This window comes from Octodon degus, unplaced genomic scaffold, assembly GCF_000260255.1.
Source record: "Octodon degus isolate 3935 unplaced genomic scaffold, OctDeg1.0 scaffold00350, whole genome shotgun sequence".
NCBI classification, from domain to species: Eukaryota; Metazoa; Chordata; class Mammalia; order Rodentia; family Octodontidae; genus Octodon; species Octodon degus.
Genome location: NW_004524926.1, coordinates 779,989 through 799,793, shown reverse-complemented (window position 1 = coordinate 799,793; position 19,805 = coordinate 779,989). Strand labels below are relative to the sequence as shown.

General features: G+C 55.3%; 1 protein-coding gene across 8 annotated transcripts in view; it reads right to left on the bottom strand.

Annotated features, from left to right (window-relative positions):
* The window catches only part of Iqsec1 (IQ motif and Sec7 domain 1), a 296,085-nt gene that overhangs the window by 25,447 nt on the left and 250,833 nt on the right, over window positions 1-19,805 (bottom strand). For all 8 annotated transcript variants that reach the window (XM_023708325.1, XM_023708323.1, XM_023708322.1 and 5 more), the window contains 2 exons: window positions 5,780-6,071; window positions 1,141-2,390 (listed from right to left, as the gene is read on the bottom strand). In XM_023708325.1, coding sequence (XP_023564093.1) covers window positions 1,141-2,384 — 1,244 coding nt within the window. In that variant the 5' untranslated portion in view covers window positions 2,385-2,390; window positions 5,780-6,071. The remainder of the gene's footprint in view (window positions 1-1,140; window positions 2,391-5,779; window positions 6,072-19,805) is intronic.

The following is a 19,805-nucleotide window of genomic DNA, read 5'->3' as shown; positions in this document are numbered from 1 at the left end:
CTTCAATCTCCAGTACTGCCAAGAGGAGAAGAAAAGGAAAAAAAAAAAAAAAAATTGGAAGGGGAAGACTCCAAAATAGCCAAAGACGATGTCACTCTGAGCCTCAAGGCTACCACTGAGCAGAATGTCTCTTTGTGTCATCCATGCAGTTATGTGACAGAATGAGCGTGGGCTAGGACTATAGGGGGTCAGCTGAAGAAGACTCTTACTCAACCTCCATGCCACAGCTAGGGACCCCTCATCTTCCTAGAGGGTGCAGGCTTCGCTCTGAGGTAGCCCTGGAGGCAGCAGCGTCTGGGAGTAGTCCAGTCAGACTTCAGGACAAAGCCCTGCCCAGCCCCAAGCACTTCCATTGCCACGAGGATGCCTTAAGAACAGCCCTAAGTTTTCCCAGCCCCTTGGGAGCAGCCAAGCTACTGGCCACCCTGTCCTCTGGGGCTGTTGGGGGAAGCACCACACAAGGCCGGTCAAGTCCCCACTCTGGGGGAGTCCATGCCTGGCTGGCATCTTATGACCCCAGATCCCAGAGGCCCTGAGGCCAGAAATACTGTGAAATCTCAGGACTCCCAAGAGCCTGCCAAGGTCCCCGAGGGTGGCTTGGCCCTCCTCCCCTTCCCCTTGCTATTTTTAGCCCTGCTAAGAATAATCTACTTTAAATACCCTCTTCCTTCTCCTCCCTCCTGGGACCTGCTCTGGGGCTACCCGGAAGCAACTTCCACTGAGCCCCTGGGGGAGCAACACAACCCCACAGCTCCCCAAACCTCTGTTCTCTTACCCTTGCACCTCACTTAGGGCCTGATGCAGGTGCTCCTGGACTCCCCCGGTCCACTTGAGCTGGCCAAGGCCCTCTCAGACCCAGGCCTACTCTATGCCCCTCAGCTGGACAGGCAAGACTGGGCCTGCACCTCCCTACATACCACAGTGCTACAGGAGCAGCAGCAGGGACCCAGTTGGGAGTTGTTCTACCTATGGGGAAGGTCCTACTCTGCCCGTCTGGGCTGGCCTATAAGTATCTGTCACCCGAGGACACTCAGACACTGCACATCCTGCATGTGCTTGCCTGGAGTCCACCTCAGGACAGTACAAAGGCAGGCTCCCGTGTGGCCCTCTGCAGGGCCAGCTTGCCCACCAGGGACTCACTTGTTGAAGAGGTTGAGGCCGATGCGGTAGTGCCGCTTGCGGATGACATCGTTGCTGAAGGCTGGTGAGTCCCAGCTGTTGCGGGTCTCCTTGTGGTAGGTCTGCTTGCTGAGTGTCTGCTCTCGCAGGCTGTCTCGCGAGGATGACTCGGAGCTGCAGTTGATGGTGTCATTGGAGTTGGACGTGCTGTTGATGCTGTCGTTGTCCCCATCTGAGTAGTCCGACTCTGACTTGCTCTGCCTGTTGGCCGAGCCGTTGATGGCCAGGTGGCTCTCAAGGGACCTTGGGGGCCGGGGCCGAAGCTCGGGCTCATCCCGGGGGAGGCCCTTGGGGGCACCATGAGGGCCATGCTTGGGGCTGCCCTGCTGCCCACCGCCCAGGCTGCGCTCATAGGCACTCTGCCTCTTGAGCGAGCTGCGGTCTGAGCGGTCGCTGAGGTCAGCTGAGCTGTCGCTGGGTGGCTCGATGGTGAGCAGTGGGAGGTGATCGGCCCGCAGCCGTGGCTCAGGCCGCTCCAGTGAGGGTGTGCTGTGGCAGCTGGTGTCTGTGTCGGCTTTGTCGTCCTTGTGGGCCAGGGCCCAGTAGTCCTGAGCAGCGCCCCCAGACCGCAGCCGCAGGTCCGACTCCGTGCTGGAAGGCCGGTCCCCTCCCTGTGCGAGGGGCAGAGGTGGTGAAAGCTCCTCCTCATCAATGTACAGGGTGACGTCGCTGTAGGAGGCTGTCATCTCATCCAGCTCGCGGCGGTCCATGCTGTGCAATGCTGCCTTGGGCTCAGCATCCCGAGCCCGTGCGGTGTCTGGGGCTGGCGCCTCCTCTGTGTGCAGGCTGCGGCAGTTGAGTGCATCGTCAATGGACTCAGCCAGTGACTTCACCTGCCGGGAGAAGGCGTCCTCCAGCTCTGTGATGGCGTCTGCAAAGTCGCTGGAAGCCGCTGGGGACTTGAGGGTGACTGGCTCGCCCACGTCCCCGCATTCAGAGGGCACCAGGCTGCCCAGCTGGGAGCCGTCATTGGTCACTGAGACCTGCTTGCCCTCGAAGTAGGAGCTGTGCACCTTCTCAGGCCCCTCGAAGGAGAACTGCATCCTCATGTTGGACAGCACAATCCGGCGCGACATGCGGTTCTCCGACATGGAGCTGCGCAGGCGCTCGAAGTTCTTGTTCATCTGGTACTGGCGGAAGGCCGTCTGGATGGTTCGGGCCGCATGGCGGGTCACAAGGCGCCCCCCATATTTGCGTTCTAGCATCTCCACCTGTTGGGGCCGGAGAAGACAGTGAGTGAGGGTGATCCCAGGTGCTGGCCAGCACAATACTTACCCTCCTTCTCAGACTGTAAAGCTGCAACAGAAAGTCTGTGTGTATCCAGAGTTGGCTGAAATGGGTGCTGGGAGCTGCTCGGAGGGGGCCTAAATATGGGTTCCAAGGTCAAATAAGATGAAACACCAGGGCCGGGGAGATGGCTCAGTGGAATAAGTGCTTCACTGGCAAGTGCAAAGGCCTGAGTTCAATCCCCGGTTCCGCAAAAAAAAAAAAAAAAAAAAAAAAAAAAAAAAGATGAAACACCATGTTAAGGTTAAAGTGAGCTGTGGCACATGCCTGTAATCCTTGTACCCTGGGAGGGGCTGCGGCAGAAAGACTATAAATTTAAGCTTGTGCAACTTAATGAGATGGTCTCAAACTTAAAAACTTTTAGAAAGTGACAGGGGATCTAGCTCTATGTAAAGGCCCTGGGTTCTTCCCCAGTATTGGGGGTAAAAAGCAAAAGGGCAGCTGGATACAGTGTGCCAAGAATCCCAAATGTTCTTTTGTGTAGGAGCCTCAGTCCTGTGACTGACAGGGTAATGAAAATGCTCCTGGAGATGGCGAAGGATCAGAAGCCAAGAACATGAGCATGTGGGTTAAGATGCCGGCCAGTGCCCCCACCATGCCCTGGCTATGGGGCTCAAAGCCAGTGAGTGCCTGATGTCTTCCTGGGCACCTCTGGTGTTAGCTGGATGGACCTGGGTAAGGTTGGAACTTGAAGGCCCGGTTCCCTCATCTGCTGAACAGGGTTGCACAGGACACCCCGCTCCCCACAGCAATTCTGGCAAGCCCTTGCTGACACAAGGTGTTCAGCATAGGTCCGCCACAGGGGCTGACCTGTTTATAGCTGTGGAGGCCTTCTTCCCCGCCCCCTGAACAGATGGACAAACTTAAGACTTGAGACCCAGCAACACTGAGGCCTGTAGCACCGTGGTTCCCAACACCTGCCTCATGACTGTGGAGACAGAGGGTGCGGCCAGCAGTATAGACGACCAGGGCCTCTCATGGGCCCCCTCAACAGCAGGGCAGCCCAAAAGACCCCGTCCCTATTCCATTCTCCTGAGCTAGAAAGACACAGCCCTGCAGCTGCAGCCTGGTGTGCAGGGAGCAAGGGAAGGCTGGAATCTCCTGGTGTTGGGGCTCAGAGAGGGCTCAGGCTAGAGAGCTCCCTAAACAAAACCACACCTGTTGTCCTGGGGCCTGTGGGAGGGCAGTGCACTGCATAGAGGATGGGATCCAAATGACTTTTCCATGTCCCATTAAGGCAGCCAGGGCACTCTGATTTTCTCTCTTACTGTGAAACTGCTAGCCACCATCCAAAGAGGACCCCTTGCTTCTACATCTGTACATAGCAGGTTTCTATTTTCAGGGCTGCAAGTGGCACTCAGAAAGCCCATGGGGCTTACAAGGAACCTGAAGCTGAGCCTCCTCTCTTTAGGGGTGCCTGTCATCCTGGGGGTGTCATAAGCACCTCTTCTTTTCTGCTGGCCCTGGACCTTGCAGGCCATGCTGTCACCATGCTTAAGTCTATGTGTAGGAGAACACACCCAACTTCCACCCAACACCTGCTCCACCACAGTGGGACTTTGTGTCCACAAACGTCAACCCCTTGTGGAACTGGGAACCCCACCTTCACAGACAATTCCAGCAATCTTCCCTACTCCCACTTCTGCCTTGCTTGCTGGGAAGCCCAGTGGAACAAGTAATGCTGTGTGGGGCTGTCAGTGTCACCTCCCGCCTCTGGGTTGCCTTAGGGCCTTTGCCCCTGTGGTCACCTTTCCCCAGAGGCCCCGTCCTCATGATGACCACCTTGTACAGTGTGCTGCCACCATGTACAGTCATTCCATGTCCCTCCTGGACTGCATCACCTCTCCAGTCCACATCACACTCTGGAATGGGGCTGTCCCTGAACTGCCACCTTGCTCAAGCCTACCTCCCCTACTGCACACAGCGCTCACTCGGCAGCAGCAGTCCTGGCTGCCCACTACCAGCTCCAGCACACAGCCCATGTCTGGTAATGGTGGGCACCATCAGCTAACACGCCCACGGGGTGGGGGATGGTGGCAGCTGGCTCAGGCATGCCTTCAGAGTATAAATGTCCTGTAGGCCTGTGTGAGGTCAGAACCTTTCCCAGTTCTATTTTAATCGTTCTCTTTGTGAGACCCTCTGGGCCTTGGCAGAGGGGACAAATACAACAGAGGCTGTCCCAGTCTGCTGCTGGCCTGGCCACAGGGATAAGGGCCACCAGTGCAGGGGGCCATTTCTACCTGACTGCTTGCTGTACCCTCGACAGTGTCAACTCACAGGAAGGGTAGAGAGCAATGAGAAGAGGTGGGCAGGGCTGCAGGGCTGTAGGGCAGGGTGGGGAGGGGTCACAAGCAGGGAAGGAGGCAGAGGGCTCCTTGCTTAAGAGAGGGGAGGATCCTATTGCTCCTGGGGAGCCAGGGCCACAGCTAGGACCACTGCTTCTATAGGGACAAGAGGGCAGCCAGGCTGTGGGGCAGGTGCCGATGAGGGCGAGTTGAGCAGAGAAGCATGCTGTCTGTGGCCATGGGGAGGGGTCCTCAAGTCAGGCAGGGGCTGTGGGTAGCGTCAGAGCACAAGTTCTGGATCTGCACACTGCTGACATGCCCAGTGTCATCCTCCTGCTCATGACAGAATTCCTGCCAAAGGCCCACTGTGGGCTCTCACCATGAGGGCTCTGCTTCTGCAGATGCCACTTCCTCAGCAGGGACAGGATGCTCCCCTTACCCCTCAGTCCCAAGGCACTTCTTCTGGTCCTGTATGTGCCTACCTACGAGGGTCTGCACCATCCACCTCTCTAGCCACAGCCTTAGGGAAAAAGAGCCGCCCTCAATGAGCATCTCCCTCAAAACCCTAGAGCCACAGCCAGGGTAGACAGGAGCAGCAGCCTGGCCTCAGCTGCTCTGCATTCCCTTGGTGTCCTTTCAGCATCTGGGCTGTTTATGTGGTCCAGGGATATCCCTCCCTTACATGTCCCTGTGGCCTACCTGTCCTGGTGGGGTTGGACCCAGACCCCAGCCACAAGGGACAAGGAAAGCACTAAAGGTGCTGCTTGAGGATTCCACATGAGTGCCCTAGAGGGATGTCAATAGCTATGTGCCTTCTCTACCCCTTCACACATCTCAGGTGAGCCAGGCTGGGCCCAGCACTCTCCAGGGACACAGAAGGCAGATGCCCCGCATGGATACTGGGCTGGAGCCCTTTACCGACAGTGATGATGGTGATGGCTGAGCCACACCTCTGCTGTGAAGGTGGGAGGACACCCGAGTGGACAGGCCTGCCCCACACCTGCTCCCCCCCACTATGCCCTACCTACCTGCTTGTCCTGTAGGTCTGAGGAGAGCTCATAGCTCTCAGAGAGTGAACGTGAGCGCTTGATGGCGTCCTCCTCGGCCTGCTTGCGCAGGATGGAGGTCGAGTGCTGCAGCTTGGGCCTCCGTGCACGCTGCTGCCCCAGGGGCCCCGAGTACAGCCCATAGGCGCCCACGGACACGTGCTCGTAGTGGTCTGGGCTCAGGCTGGAGGCAGACACCAAAGGGCCCTGGTGGTAGGCTGACGGGCTGTCCAGGGACGTGGTGGTCTCGCTGCTAGGCACCTCACCCTCCACACTGCAGAGGAGAAAAAGGAAGACACTTCCTGTGAGTGGAAAACCAGAGCCTGGGGCACGGGGAGCTGGCAGGAGCCCATGGCACCTGTTTTCTCTGCTTCCTCCCTTGCCCTGAGACCGAGTCCCCCATGAACCTGGAAGATGGTACACACCTCTCCATGCTGGGCAGCACTCAGATCTAGTTTGCTCTGTAAAACTCACCACCCTCTACCATCTGCCATATTGGTCAGTTTTGCTTATTGCCAGTCTCATGCAAGAATATCAGCTCCCAGAGATTGGGGAGTAAGCCCATGGAGTGCTGATGAGACCCAGCGCTACAGCAGAGCCGGCCCATAGCAGGTGCTCAGTAAAGGCCAACTGGTGATCCTATCACCACTCCACTGCCTGGCTTAGACACGCACCGAATACTCTATCTGCAGAAGCCGTGTTCAGAGAGGGAAGCCAGACAGCATCATTAGGCGACATCTCTCTCCAACAGAGAGATCTGGATACGGCTGCTCACAGAGGGACGGCAGTGAGACACAGAGATAGGCTTCTCACAAAGCAAACAAGTCCACACCTTGATCTCGGCCCTCCAGCTTCCAGAACCAGGAGGTAAGAAATGTGTTGTCCAAGCCCCAATTTGCTATGGTAGGCCTGGAAATGAGAACACTGTTCAAACATTTCCTCTAAATATGAAAACTGGCCTGCAGAAGAACCACGAGCTCCCGTTGTGCTGTGATGAAAAGGGGAGCAACACTGAGGCCCCTCGCAGTGCCCAGGGGAACAGGGGCAGCTCGCCCGAGTCTCAGTCAAGTCCCAGTCAGTGAAGCCTGAAACCCCATGTTCTCCTCTGCTTGGTTGCCTCCATCCCCACCACCAGGATGACATCAAAGTAGGAGAGGGGCCAACTGGTAGGGACCGAGAGGATGGCAGGCTGACTCATCCAGAGCTGCCGCGAACTTGGAAGACTCTCCTGCGCAGGCATCAGTTTCCGCTGCAAATCACTTACTAGTTCGGAGTAAGGGCAGAAAGATTTCAATCAACAAGTTTCCGACGCCACTTTTTATCTCCTTGGCTGGTTCCCTGTCCCTGTGAGGTCGCTTGGCCTCAGGCTGAGGCACTAAAGACCCTCTGTCTGGATTAGGGTGAGGGCTCACTGGAAGTAACACAGTGGAGGAAGGGAACACAGGCACTGCCCCAACACCCCCTCTGTAGCCTGTGGGGACACCTGGCTCAACAGCTGCAGCCAAATGCCACCCCTGCCTGACTCCACTTCTGTCCTCACAATTCTGCAGGGCCTGGCACAATCAGCTGCCAAGCGTCAACCCCAGGAAGGAGGGACACTGGAGAGAGAAATCAGGGCCTGGCTCCGGAAGAAGTGCTGGAGCCAAGAGCCCCAAGTACTGTTACAGGGATGAGTACAAACCCCTGCCATTTACCTTCTAGCTGCCAGCATGAGGACAGACAGCAGGAAGGCCCACCATGTCCATGGGGCAGAGCACGACAGAGGCCCTTCCTCGGAGGTGAGGTTCTTGCCTGACACCACTTCTGGTAGTGAACTGAGTGAGTGGCCTTTCATTTCCAGGGCTGCTTCCCTCCCCACAGTACAATGCTGTGGATGTGTCCCAGGAGTACCAGGAAGTGCACACACATCATAAGAGCCACCGTGCCTCCCCGAGTCCCTCCTGCATCCCTTTGAGCTCAGTGTGTGGGAGGGATGGGACAGACCGTTGCTACAGTGCTGCAGAGTGGCCCACAGTAGCAACTGCTGTCACCTGACGGAGTGTGCATCCCCCACAGCAGACCCTTGCAGACAGACTAAGTCCTGGACAGGAGGGATGCAGCCAGGGCACAGATAAGAGGGGAACATCAGGCAGTCTCCCAACACTGGGTCAGCAGGAGTATAGAGTTAGGTAGGGCCTTCCCAGCTGTCCCTGCATCAGAACCTATGAGCCTCTGGGTGACCTGTGGGGGCCCCTGTAGGCAGTGGTGAGCTGGGTTCTGATGGCTAGAGGAGCTCAGGTGAAGGAAAACATCCCTTTGATGACTTCCAGGTCTCAGCCATTCCCCAGGCTTTCTGGCCTGAACAGTGGTGGGCAAGGGACAGGAACTGTGCCCCAGCTGGGAGGAAGGGCAAGAGCTGCCATGGTTCCCCGGGGTCCCCTGCTCAGGACAGACAAGCAGGTGGCCCAGAGCCTTTACAGCAAACCACATCTCCAGTCCTCTTACATTTTTTTTTTTTTTTTTTTTTTTTAATTTTCATTTGGCAGCACCAGGGCTTGACCCAGGGCCTTCACAATGAGTTAGTCAGTCACCAGGACCTCAACACTGTGTTAGTCACCAGGGCCTTCACACTGAGTTACATCACATCCTTTTCACATTTTGATTTGTTCCTTTTGTTTGCAGCACTGGGGATCAAATCCCAGACCCCCACACAGCACAATATTTCTAGTTCTTTCTTCTTTTTCTTAATATTTTGAGCAAGGGTCTCACTGAGTCTGTATGTTGCCTAGGTTAGACTTGAACTTAACTCAGCCTCATTTTTTTTTTTTTAAGCTAGGGTCTTCACTCCATTGCCCAGAACACGGGGAACTTGCAATCCTTCTCCTCAGCCTGGAAAGGTAATTTGTGAAAGTGAAAATGCTCCACACTGAGACACGCCCACACAGCAGTGGGCTGGGCTGCAGACAGCTGGGTGGAGTCTAAGCAGCACCTGTGACAGAGTGCCATTTAGCAAGTCATCACCCTGGGCTCTGGGGGACCCTAAGGCCCTGCCTCCTTCCTGATTAGATCTCAGCTCTCCTAATGTTTATTTCTTGGGGAAGGGAGAATTGTCCCATAAGATGGGGAGCAGTTGGACTTAGGGTGGTTCTTTCATATCCAGGAATGGGGTGGGGCATGTGCTTGGGTCCTCTCAGATTTCCTGACAGTTCACAACTTCTAGAATGTCCTTCAGCAGTCAGGCAGCTGTCGCCCACCTCTGAGAGGATGTCTGGGTTCGATAACTTCTTCCCAGAAATCTGCACCAAGGAAATCAGACCAGTGCACAAGGAGTTCAATACAAGGATTTTCACCTCAGTGTGGTCTTTTTTTTTTTTTTTTTTAATTGTCACAAAATTTTTAAAATGAATTGGCATTACTTTTGTTTTTACTGTGCTTTTTAAAATATTCTTTTTCCACCAGTGTGGTCTTACATAAGGAAAATTTGGAAATAATCAGAATGCCATTCAACAAGGGACCTACCTGAATCAATTCTACATCTAACAATGGAAGTCATGTCACACTGGTAGAGGCTCTAGTTTGACAGCTGTTCAGAGGAAAGACTTGGAGAATTTTTTGGTAAGCTTATGTGAGCTGAAGTCTCACTGCAGTTGAGGAGCCTGTCACTAAGCTGAATAAAATCCAGAGGCAAAAATAGCCCTGCTGCCTGAGACAGTTGTCAGATCGCAGCAGAACACAGTCTGGACCCCAGAGCCCGATGGGGACACAGGCCAGAGCCTTTGCCTGCCCCACCTCCTCCTGCTGCCCCTGGCAGATACTGCTAATTGATTGCAGGCTCCTTCCCGGCCCCTGCCAAGACAGCACTGTACCCAACCCACCCAACCCACTCTGGCTGGCACAGAGATGGGCTCTGCTTGCCAAACCCAAATAACAACATGCTTGAGATGAAGGCTTATAGTCTCCCACCAGGAGTTAGGTCTGCTGGGGAGAGAGGACAGCAGCCCCAGGTGGAGGTTATGGTCACTGGGGTCAGACCACTAGCAACGTAACAAACCAAGGCAGGAGCAAATTTTACCATCAGGCAAAACTGTGCCCCAAATTACCCCTGACACCAGGGAAGCTGATCAGGAGGGGGTGAGCTCTCTGTCACTAGATGTATACAAGGTACAGCAGGTTGTGTGGTACAAGTGACTCCAGTCCTAGCTGCAGGCCTCTGTCCTGGCAACACCTGGCTGGTCTTTGTCTCCAGGGCCCACCTCCTCTTTCCTCAGCTGCATACCTAGGGGGATACAGTATGCAGGCATACCTACCCCACTGCAGTATGGCTCTGGGGACAACTGCCCACTGGTCCTCAAAAGTCCTGACCTCCAGCACAGCTGAGTGGCCAAGGGTAGATCTGCTATTTCTTGTGGGATGAGCTCCTCATGCCCATGCTGGGGCTACTGGCAATGGCCAGGCCAGGGATGGGGCTGCATGGTGAGGCCTGGGGTGCCAATGGACATGGCCACCCTTTGCTCCAGGGTCCCATTCTAGGCATAACCAGCCTCTTCGTCTCCCCTGAGAGCCGCCAGCTTCCCTCCCTGGCCATGCTCCCCACACACGCCTTCCTCACTGTAGGCTCCTGTTGGGTAAGGCAGGCGTCACTAAAGAGCTGTGATACTGGCGTAGTGATACATGCACTCGGAAAGCTGAGGCAGGAAGATCATGGTGAGTCTGAGGCCAGCCTGAGCTGCATAGTGAGACCTGTCTCAGGGAAAAGGGGGGCATGACCAGAGTGTCCCTAGGGTGAGGGATGCTATGTACTAACAGATGACACACTTTGCAAAGGCTCCTCGCCCTGCCCCTGCCTTCTGCCAAACGAGGAGTCTAGATGGTCCTTGGGGGAACCAGACATGGGGGAGGGGTGGGGGACTCTGGTCCCACCACTACCAACTGTAGTGGGAAACTTCTGTGCCTGTTTCTACTCTTGGGAAATGCAGAGGAGTATGGGCGGTAAGTAGGGGAGCAACCTCACAGGATGTGTGTCAGGGTCACCAGAGCTGACAGAGTGATGTCCACATAAACAGAAAGTCCTTGCTAACAACTACCACTGGCTATTCTCTGACCAAGATGGCCTAGGAGGGGCCAATAGGCCCCGTGTTCTTCCTAAGCCAGCTGCCCTGCACTCTGCCCTGCACACCAGGCTGCAGCCTAACACTCCTACCTCCCCAAGGCCCAGACATCAGATGCCACATCCCGCCTGTCACTGGTATGAATCAGGGCAGGGTCGGGCTTGGCCTCTCGGCCAGCGATGTCTCTCATTATGGCCTGGAAGTCACAAGTGACTTTTTCCAAGAAAAATGTGAGTCAGAGGAGGCTCTGGGCACTAGCAGGGGGCACGGGAGAAGTGGGGACCCACTGTTCACCCTAGCGTGAACCTTGATGGCAGTGGCCATGACAGCTAAGGTCTATGCAATTAGCAATATGCTGAGGAACCCCTCCAGTCCTCTCCACTGTTCTCCAGGCAGAGAGGGTAAGGACAGCCCCAAGGGCACACAGCTGGAAAGAAAACAAGAGTGCAAGCACGCTGCCGCTGGATCCCAGCCACTGACTGCCCCTGCACCTCTGCGCAGCTTACTGGATGAGGCCAAGCATGACACGTGCTTGTCCCTCAGTGTCCTCAGGGGCTTGGTTCCAGGTGGGGCCAGTATCTGAGGATGTTGGAAGCCCTCACACAACATCTGTCCAGGACCAACCCATACCTTTTTGGATAATTTAACTCCAAGCACAACTCACAATGGCTAAATCTTGGAAGTGGCGTGTCTGTGCATCAACAGACGAATGGATAAAGACAAGGCGGTGTTCACAAACCACAGAGCACTGCTCTGCCACAAGGACAGACTTCAGTCATTTGTAGGAAAACAAATGCACCTTAAGACCTGAGAGTTAAATGAACAGGTCACGCACACAAAATTAAGTATCACACAGTTCACATGTAAAGAGCAAGATAAAAAATATATAAAGAGCAAAGTAAAGGACAGATACTAGGAAGCAGCAAGATAGAGCTTTCTCAAATGGGAAGGGGTAAAAGATGGAGGAAGGGGCGGAAGGGGGTAAAAGGGAATAAGAAAGACATTAAAATGTGGTACATACAGATGGGTATCAACTCCACACAATGAATGTGATCATTATGTGTGTAAGCATGCACTTACAAAATAAAAACTGAAAAACATTTTTGCTCTAGGGGGTTGTCACTGGAGGTCAGGAGACAAGTGAGCTGAGCTGTGCACTGCCAGCTCCAAGGGTCACATGGTGTGGCCATTCTCTTCAGGCTGGGTTCCCTGCTGGAGGATGCAGGTCCTTGAAGCCTCTCTGGGGTCAGACAGCCACACAGGGGCCTCAGGCCAGGTCACTGGCTGTAGCCGAACAGCACCCTGAAATATGTATGCATCTCCTGTCTCCAGCTTTGTGGCTGCTCCTTGAGGGTCTTGGTTTCCAGAGAGGAGGCAGGATGAGGGAGGGAGGAATCACTCCCAGCCCTCAAGCTCCTGTGAGGCGTTGCCCTTTCCTGGGCTACACTGATCACCCAGAGTAGAGGGCTGGCAAAGGGGAGGAGAAATGGAGACCACGACTCTGAGGAAGGGCAGGTGTGGCACAGTGGAGAAAGGTGGCTCTCTGGGGCCAATGGCCAGAGCCATAGCACCAGAGAGGCAGTGAGGGGTTCCTGGACACCTGTGGCTTGGGTCACTGTGCAGCCCTGACCCACTGTGCTGCCAGGGACACCAGCCCCAGAAGAGGACAAGGACCCCACCAGGATGTACTACTAATCCCAACCTGCAGCCAGGGACACGGGGTTCGGGAAGGTTCTGTAGCTCACCCAGGACCACAGAGCCTGCATCCCAACCCACGCCACACTGCCAAGCCTTCCCACTTTCACTTAGACCCAGGGGCAGAGGAGGGGACATAATGGGATAGATTTCGAGGGAAAATGAGGAACAGAGGGCAAAGAGGGAACAGCAGCACCTGCCCAGGTCTGTCTCTCTGGTCCTGGAGGGCAGCAGCGTCTTCCTCTTCTTATAGCCTTACAGCCTGGACCACAGTGGACAGGTGGTACTTCAGATGCCCAGCTGGGGATAGAGGGGACTTAAGAACTGGCTGGAGTCCCTCCTCAGGAGGAGGAGGATGCTGTGGGCCACTCAGGTCATCCCCAGCAGGTGAGGTCAAAATGAATATAATCTGGAAGGAAAGGAGTGCTAGGCAAGAGGGACATGATGCCAGTAGTCCAGTGGAAATGCAGGGACAGTGGACAAGGAGAGGTGGGTGGCCCCATGAGGTGTACATGCTGGGGCAGCGATGTCAAGTCCTATGCTTGGAGCCCCAGACACTACTTCAGCCAAAAATGGAGATCTAGAACCACAGTCTGCACAAGGCCACAACAGGTCATGATGCCACCCAAATATTTGGCACAATTTAGGGCTGGTTAACCAGGATCTCTTTACTTAAAACATGGGGCTGAAGGTCTTGCTGGGGGCAGGAAGCCAGTGCTACTGCAAAGGAATCTGAGACCCAGCCCAGAGCTCTGCAGGGCGGGCTCAGTGAGGAACACCTCTGGCCAGACCAGCTCCAGCCAGGTCCCCATCAAACTGCCAACAGCAATGCAGTCCTTGGGCTATTCACTCAGAGCCAGGCTTGCCAGCTTGCCTCCTGCACTCTGCTTCCACCTCATAGCATATCAGGCCACGGGGGCCTGCTTCAGCTGCCTGACCGAGCCTTATCACGAGCCCACCCATGCTTCCACCCTACACAGCCTAGATCTCCTTAAAACACAGCTTCAACCACATTCCTCCTTGCTCTGACACTGCTAGCCCTGTGTTTTAAGTAAGGAGATCCTCCACAGTGACCTAAGGCTCTGTAGGGCCCCATGGGTCCTCCTGCCAAGCCCCTGGCACCCCAGGGCCACCACACCCAGGCCAGCACCCCCAGCTCCTGGCTGGACCTCTAGTCCTACCTCAGCACCTCTGCAAGTACTGCACTTGCGCCCTGCGGTCTGTCCACCTCTCCTTGTCCACTGTCCCTGCATTTCCACTGGACTACTGGCATCATGTCCCTCTTGCCTAGCACTCCTTTCCTTCCAGATTATATTCATTTTGACCTCACCTGCTGGGGATGACCTGAGTGGCCCACAGCATCCTCCTCCTCCTGAGGAGGGATTCCAGCCAGTTCTTAAGTCCCCTCTATCCCCAGCTGGGCATCTGAAGTACCACCTGTCCACTGTGGTCCAGGCTCTCCCTACCTCCTCCAGGTCTCTGCTCACCTGAGTCCCAGAGGGGTGGTTGCTGACCAGCTTCTGTAAACCACACCGGTCCGTACCCTGGGATCTGGGTTTCCAGTGTCACACACCAAGCTATGATACCTAAATCCGAACTCCTGAGGGTTTTTCTGCCTCCCATGAGATGTCACATGTGGTCAGAGCAGAAGCCGGCAGGACACAGAGCAACATAGGTGGCTGCAAAAGGAGACCAGAACCTCTGCCCTGATGCTTGACCTGAGGCTTATACTGGACAGACCAGTGGAAAGTGAGGTCCCTGTCCTGTGTAGGTACAGCAGGGGCTCCAGGCTCCTGTCCCTGCCGGCGGCCTCTGCACTCAGGGCCTTCATGTAGCATCCACCATCCTCTTGGGGATACTGTTCTGCCTCAGCAGAACACAGGCTGTACCACCTCCAGGGCAGGGAGTACCCCAAACTCAGTGATGCTGACTTCAGGGGCTCAGCCTCAGGCCAGGTAAGGACTGGCCAATGCACCCTCCAGGCCAGAGTAGTACCTGTAATTACCCAGCACCCAGACCTCCAGAAGTGGCTTTTACACCATAGAAAAATATAGGACTCCAAACAATGGACTGTTCAGAGCAGGAGGCTATTTTTAGAGCATTGCTTACTGAACCAACACTCAGCATTTATTTCCCTGTTTGTCTGCTGCTGGTGGTGTGATGGGCAGGCTGCAGGAGGAGCCTCAGGTCGGAATTAGGCGAGGAAGGGTCCTTTTGGGCCTCAGGCAAATCAACAAATATGTGGGTTTGGAGGACACCAGGGGCACTGGGGTGGGGGTGGAACAGCTAACCCTCACCCTGCCTACGTCCTAATGATGTGGTCCCTCTCTGAGTTCAGCTCCCCACCTGCACAGTGCACAGACAGGGTCAGGGCTGATGCCCAGCAAAGAGGAGAACTGGCTTCCTGTGGTGGGGCTGTTCTCATTGACTAGAACGTTACTGAGGGAAAGAGAAACATCTCTGTGACCCTTGCCCTGTCCTGTCAACATGTTTTTAAAGCAGGTCAAGGTGGCCTTGCTCCCGAGAGAATGCAGAGCTGTGTGTCTGGGGGAGTTACGTGACTTTCCGGGTGCTCTGTGAGTCACTCAGAGCACAGGAGGACCAGCTTGAGCTTTGGAGAACAGAAGACTCAGCGGCCAGCAGATGCGTGGGGTTGGAGGCATTTCTGAGAACCTGGACTGAGACTTGCCCTGTCCATTTGTGACCCCAAGGCTCCTGCTGGGTTTTGCTTTGTGCAAACATGACATTCAAGGGGCCCAGACAGGGCCAGGGGGCCTGCGACACAGGGGTGCACCTCAGGCAACCTGGCAGAAGGGGCCACTCAAGAGGGGAGGGAGGGAAGAGCACTCCTGGTATACAGCTGCCACCCCACGAATGCCACAGCCCACAAGCCAAGCTCACAGGCGTCCTCACAGCACAGCTCATTCTCCATTTGGGCCTTTCTGTTCTTTCTTATTTATAAGCCTGTCTGTTGCCACAAGAAAGTCAGCTCCAGAAGGCAGAGGTGTCCGTTTCCTCTCCAGTGGAGGCCCAGCTTCCACACCACAGACACACAGGCCCTGCTAAGTAGACAGAGGACCCTACTGGTGCCAAGAGAGCCCGCATAAGCTGGGCCTTAGTACTACCTTTAGGTGCGGCTAGAAGCCACCACAGGGCAGTAGGCAGGGAAGCCACAGCCTGGCCAGCCTTGTGGAGACTGGCAATGGTGTCCCACGTCCACACTGCTTCCTCTACCCACAGCTGTGCTGTGCAAAAGCTTGTGAGCTCCTCTGATGCTGGATCCATGCTCACAACCCCAGGACCCCCAGGCCTGGAGACACTGAGAGCAAAGCCAAGGGCAACTGCACCCCAGGACAGGACAGGCTCAGCTCTGAGTGCGCTGCCTCCATCCCGTGCCCACCTCCTACCATCCCAGGAGGCCTGTGGCAGGGCAGCCCTGGCCAGGCCTCAGACAGGAAGTGGGGCAGAGCCTCCCTGCAAGGCTGGAAAACACACATTCTTCCATGGGCCAAGAGCCAGCTGGTGGAGGGGAGCAGGCAGCATGGGTGGGGGACTGGTGCAGACACCCTGCAATCAAGCTGAGCCAGGGCCTCTGTCTGGCGAGGTGCTGTTCACAGCAGGCACCAGCATCAGTTCTGCAACAGGCCCCAAGCTGACAGAGGACCTTGCCCCACATCTTGGGCACAGGGACAGCAAAGCAGGGAATAGACCTAGTTCAAAAGCAAAGTCAGCCCCTAATGCCAGCCCCAAAGCCAAGTCAGGGAAGGGCAGCCTTTCCAAGGCGGGGGTTGGGGGAGCTAGAAAAAGCCCTTTATTCTTCCTACTGGTTTCTGGGCCAGGGCCAAGAAAAGGGTGGGATCCACCCATCCGGGACCCTTGGCCTTGCCCCTGGCAGACCTGGCCAGCAGGCCCTGTCTGCACTCCCATCTGGAAGCCTTGGAGGCACAAGGCTTGTTGGAGGCATACACTCAGTGACAAGGGCTCAAGTCTGGACCCTGACTTTATCCACACAGCATGCTGTGCAGTCCAAGCAGTATTTTACTATAAAGATGGGATTAAGGCACCAACATTTGAACATCTAGAAATTTAATATGAAAATCGGGTTTCCAATTCATTGTAGGGAGGAATACAACAGAAACATTGGCCATGCTGGCCCTGTATTCCTGTTCCAGGACAGTCAGATGGAGTGAGTAGCAGTCACACCCTCAGGGAGTCTGTGTTCTATCCCTGCCAAAGGCCCCAGCACCCCTTTTACCCCCTATGCCTGGCTGGATCCTCTTACTTGTTGTTTTTTTTCTTGTGATTCCAACAAAGGGCCAACACTCAAGGTCTAATTCAAAGACCAGAACTAAGGTCCAAGCTTGGGGGATATAGATAGCTCAGTAGCACAGTGTCTGCCCAACAAGCACAAGGTCCTGCATTCGATCCCTGGTTCCAAAAAGAAAAGAAACAAAAATCCAAGCTTGGGATGCACTGTTCTCAAGAAACCTAATTTAGTACACCAAATCCCGAGAGGCAGGCCTCAAGAATTCCCAGAGCTCCGCTCTGATGGCAGGAATGCCAAGGCCCTCCATTCCCTTGGGTCCTCTGGTGTTTGGTGTTCACAGGACTCTACCAACAAAAGCGGTGTCATCACAGCACCACAATCCATCATGTCAGGACCACCAAGCACCAGACTGGAACCCTTACTCAAGCCTCACAGGGCGGCGTGTGATGTAAAAACCCATCTGAGGCCTGACATCTGTCCCCAGACTGGCTGATCAGAGGATGCCCTGGGGCTTAAATCCAAGCCCTGCCCACCCCCAAGAATGTCAACCTGTGAAAGATGTTCCACAGGCACCATGGGGAGCACTGGGTACAGACAGAGAGCAGGCCTCGCACTCTCCGTCTCCAGCTGGGGACTTGGGGCGAGCGATTTCAACCTATCTGCTTTCATGTCCCATTTGACAATGGCGAGAACACCTGTCCCATTTGCCTGACAGGAGTATGGGAATCACGCAAAGACTCACTTTGCCAACCATGGGTCCACATGGGGTGTTTCTCCCATCCCTGGCAGGAGGAGGGCTTGGGCCACAGGCTCTAGGCCTGCTGCTGTGGAAACCAGATGCCACTCCAGCGGGCCTGTAGGGGGCTTTGCTCATCCGCGCTTCCTTCTTCCCCTCCACTTACCTGGACTACAGACATGAAGTTTACAAACTGCTTCCCTTGCCATGATCTCATCTCTCTTCCTCATTTCTTTCTCACCTACACTAACCACTTCCTGTAGCCTGCCCTCCACAGACCCTCACCAACGCTGGGCAGTTCTTGTTGGTTTCAACTGCACAAAGATGACCAGAAGCTTCCAAGCCCTGGGCTCACTTGGAAAGATTTTGCAGAATACACACACACAGACAGAGCCAAAAATCTTCCTGGCTGAGCCAAATTAAATACAGAGGCCTCTAGTTATTTCCATACGCGCAGAATGGACTTTAAATAAAGCAGCTCTCTGTGGCAGGCTCCAGCAGACAGGGCCGGGCCCAGCCTCGGGGACTCCCCGGGAGGGCCAGGCGGGAGGCACAGTCTGGGGAGATTGGCTCTGCTAAGAGGGGAGAGAGGCTGATCCCACAGGCCTGGCTGCCCCACACGAGGCCCACCCTGCTGGCCAGGGGTGCGGCTCCCAGAGCCCAGGACAAGCTCGGCCTTTTGTAAGCACAGGGCAAAACAGGACAGAAAGTACAGAGATCTGTTGCAGGCCCTCAGCCCCAACACACACACACAGCCCTCACCACTGGCAGCATCCTACCACAGCAGGCCATATGTTACCCGGATATCCCATCACTGCCTAGAGTCCTCAGTCTATGCTGGGCTCACTGCTGGTACCAACTGTGGAGACGGCACCAGATCATCTCATGGAAGCGGACACTGTGGCACAAACAGGTCACACAGTGACCCCAGTCACAGGACTCATGCAGGTGAGAAGGATGGAAGCTGACGGAGGCACTGGGCCACTGGCCCAAGGACTGAGCCGCCCATAGGCCCTGCATCATGGAAGCATCCACCCAATGGCCACCTCTGGCTGCCCATGGCACCTAGTGGGGAGCAGGGATCCAGAAGGCTCTGGCCAGGGAATGCTGCCCCTTCCACACAGGGCCCTTCCCTGGTGACTATCTGGTACCCAGCAAGTAGGACCTACCTGGCCTTGAACAAGAGACTTGGTCTCTCAGCGTCTCCATTTTCAGCCCTTACATTGGAGAGCAGTCCACTCCCTGGGGCTGCTCAAGCCCCATCTGATAACAGGCACACAAATCATCCTCTGGGGGCTGTTACCCAGGAAGGGTATCAGGGGTCACAGGACTGCTTCTACGTCCCTGCAGCACAGCTCTGACAGAGAACAGGATGGGCTAGGGGAGGAAACGGGCCAACTGGAATGGGGCTTAGCATGACTCGCTGCACGAGAACAGTGGTGGGGGTGGGGTGGGGGGAGCAGGCCTCTGGGGACTTGGGCTCAAGGTGCCCTAGAGCCTAGAGAGACTTGGGATCTGGCTGCTGGTGTCAGGACCCGGACCAGAACTGAAATCAGAAACCCCAGGATAGATGAGGCATGAAGAAGAGAGGTGAAGGGGGCTGGGCAAGGCCTGGGTACACCAGAGTGAACAGGCAGTATGTCAAAGGGCCGACTTGTTTGGGAGACAGACAAGTACCACAGCTGGGCTCTGCCACCTGGCCTGGGGGAACCAAGAACAACAGAACCCATGGGGACCCTCAACAGAGAGCCACAACCTGGCCCAGGTGAACTCCTGATCTGACTAGAAATGCTAACAACCATTTCTACGGCCCTACCCCCAAGGGTCCTAAGTGGTGAAGAACCCAGTCCTTGACCTCTGACCCAGGAAGGCCCTGGTGGAAGAGAAGGCCACAGGCCTGGCCTTGCCTGATCACTTCTAGACTCAAGGCCTCCCCAGGAGCTTGAGCACCCCTTGGGCACCAGGCTGACACAGCTGAGGGCTGTGAAGGGGACACTGGGGCCCTGACCTAGAATCTCACCCATGTGTAAGACCATCTCCACAGCAGGAAATGAAGCTGACCACGAAACAGGTCCTTGATTCAAAATCAACAAAATATCCAGGGTTTGCTTCACAATAACCCAAGGACAATGAAACCATACCACCCATACCATTTTCTGTACTTTTGTGCACATTTGAAATTTCCCACGAGAAGTTAAAAATAATGCTGCGGCTGCACTAGCC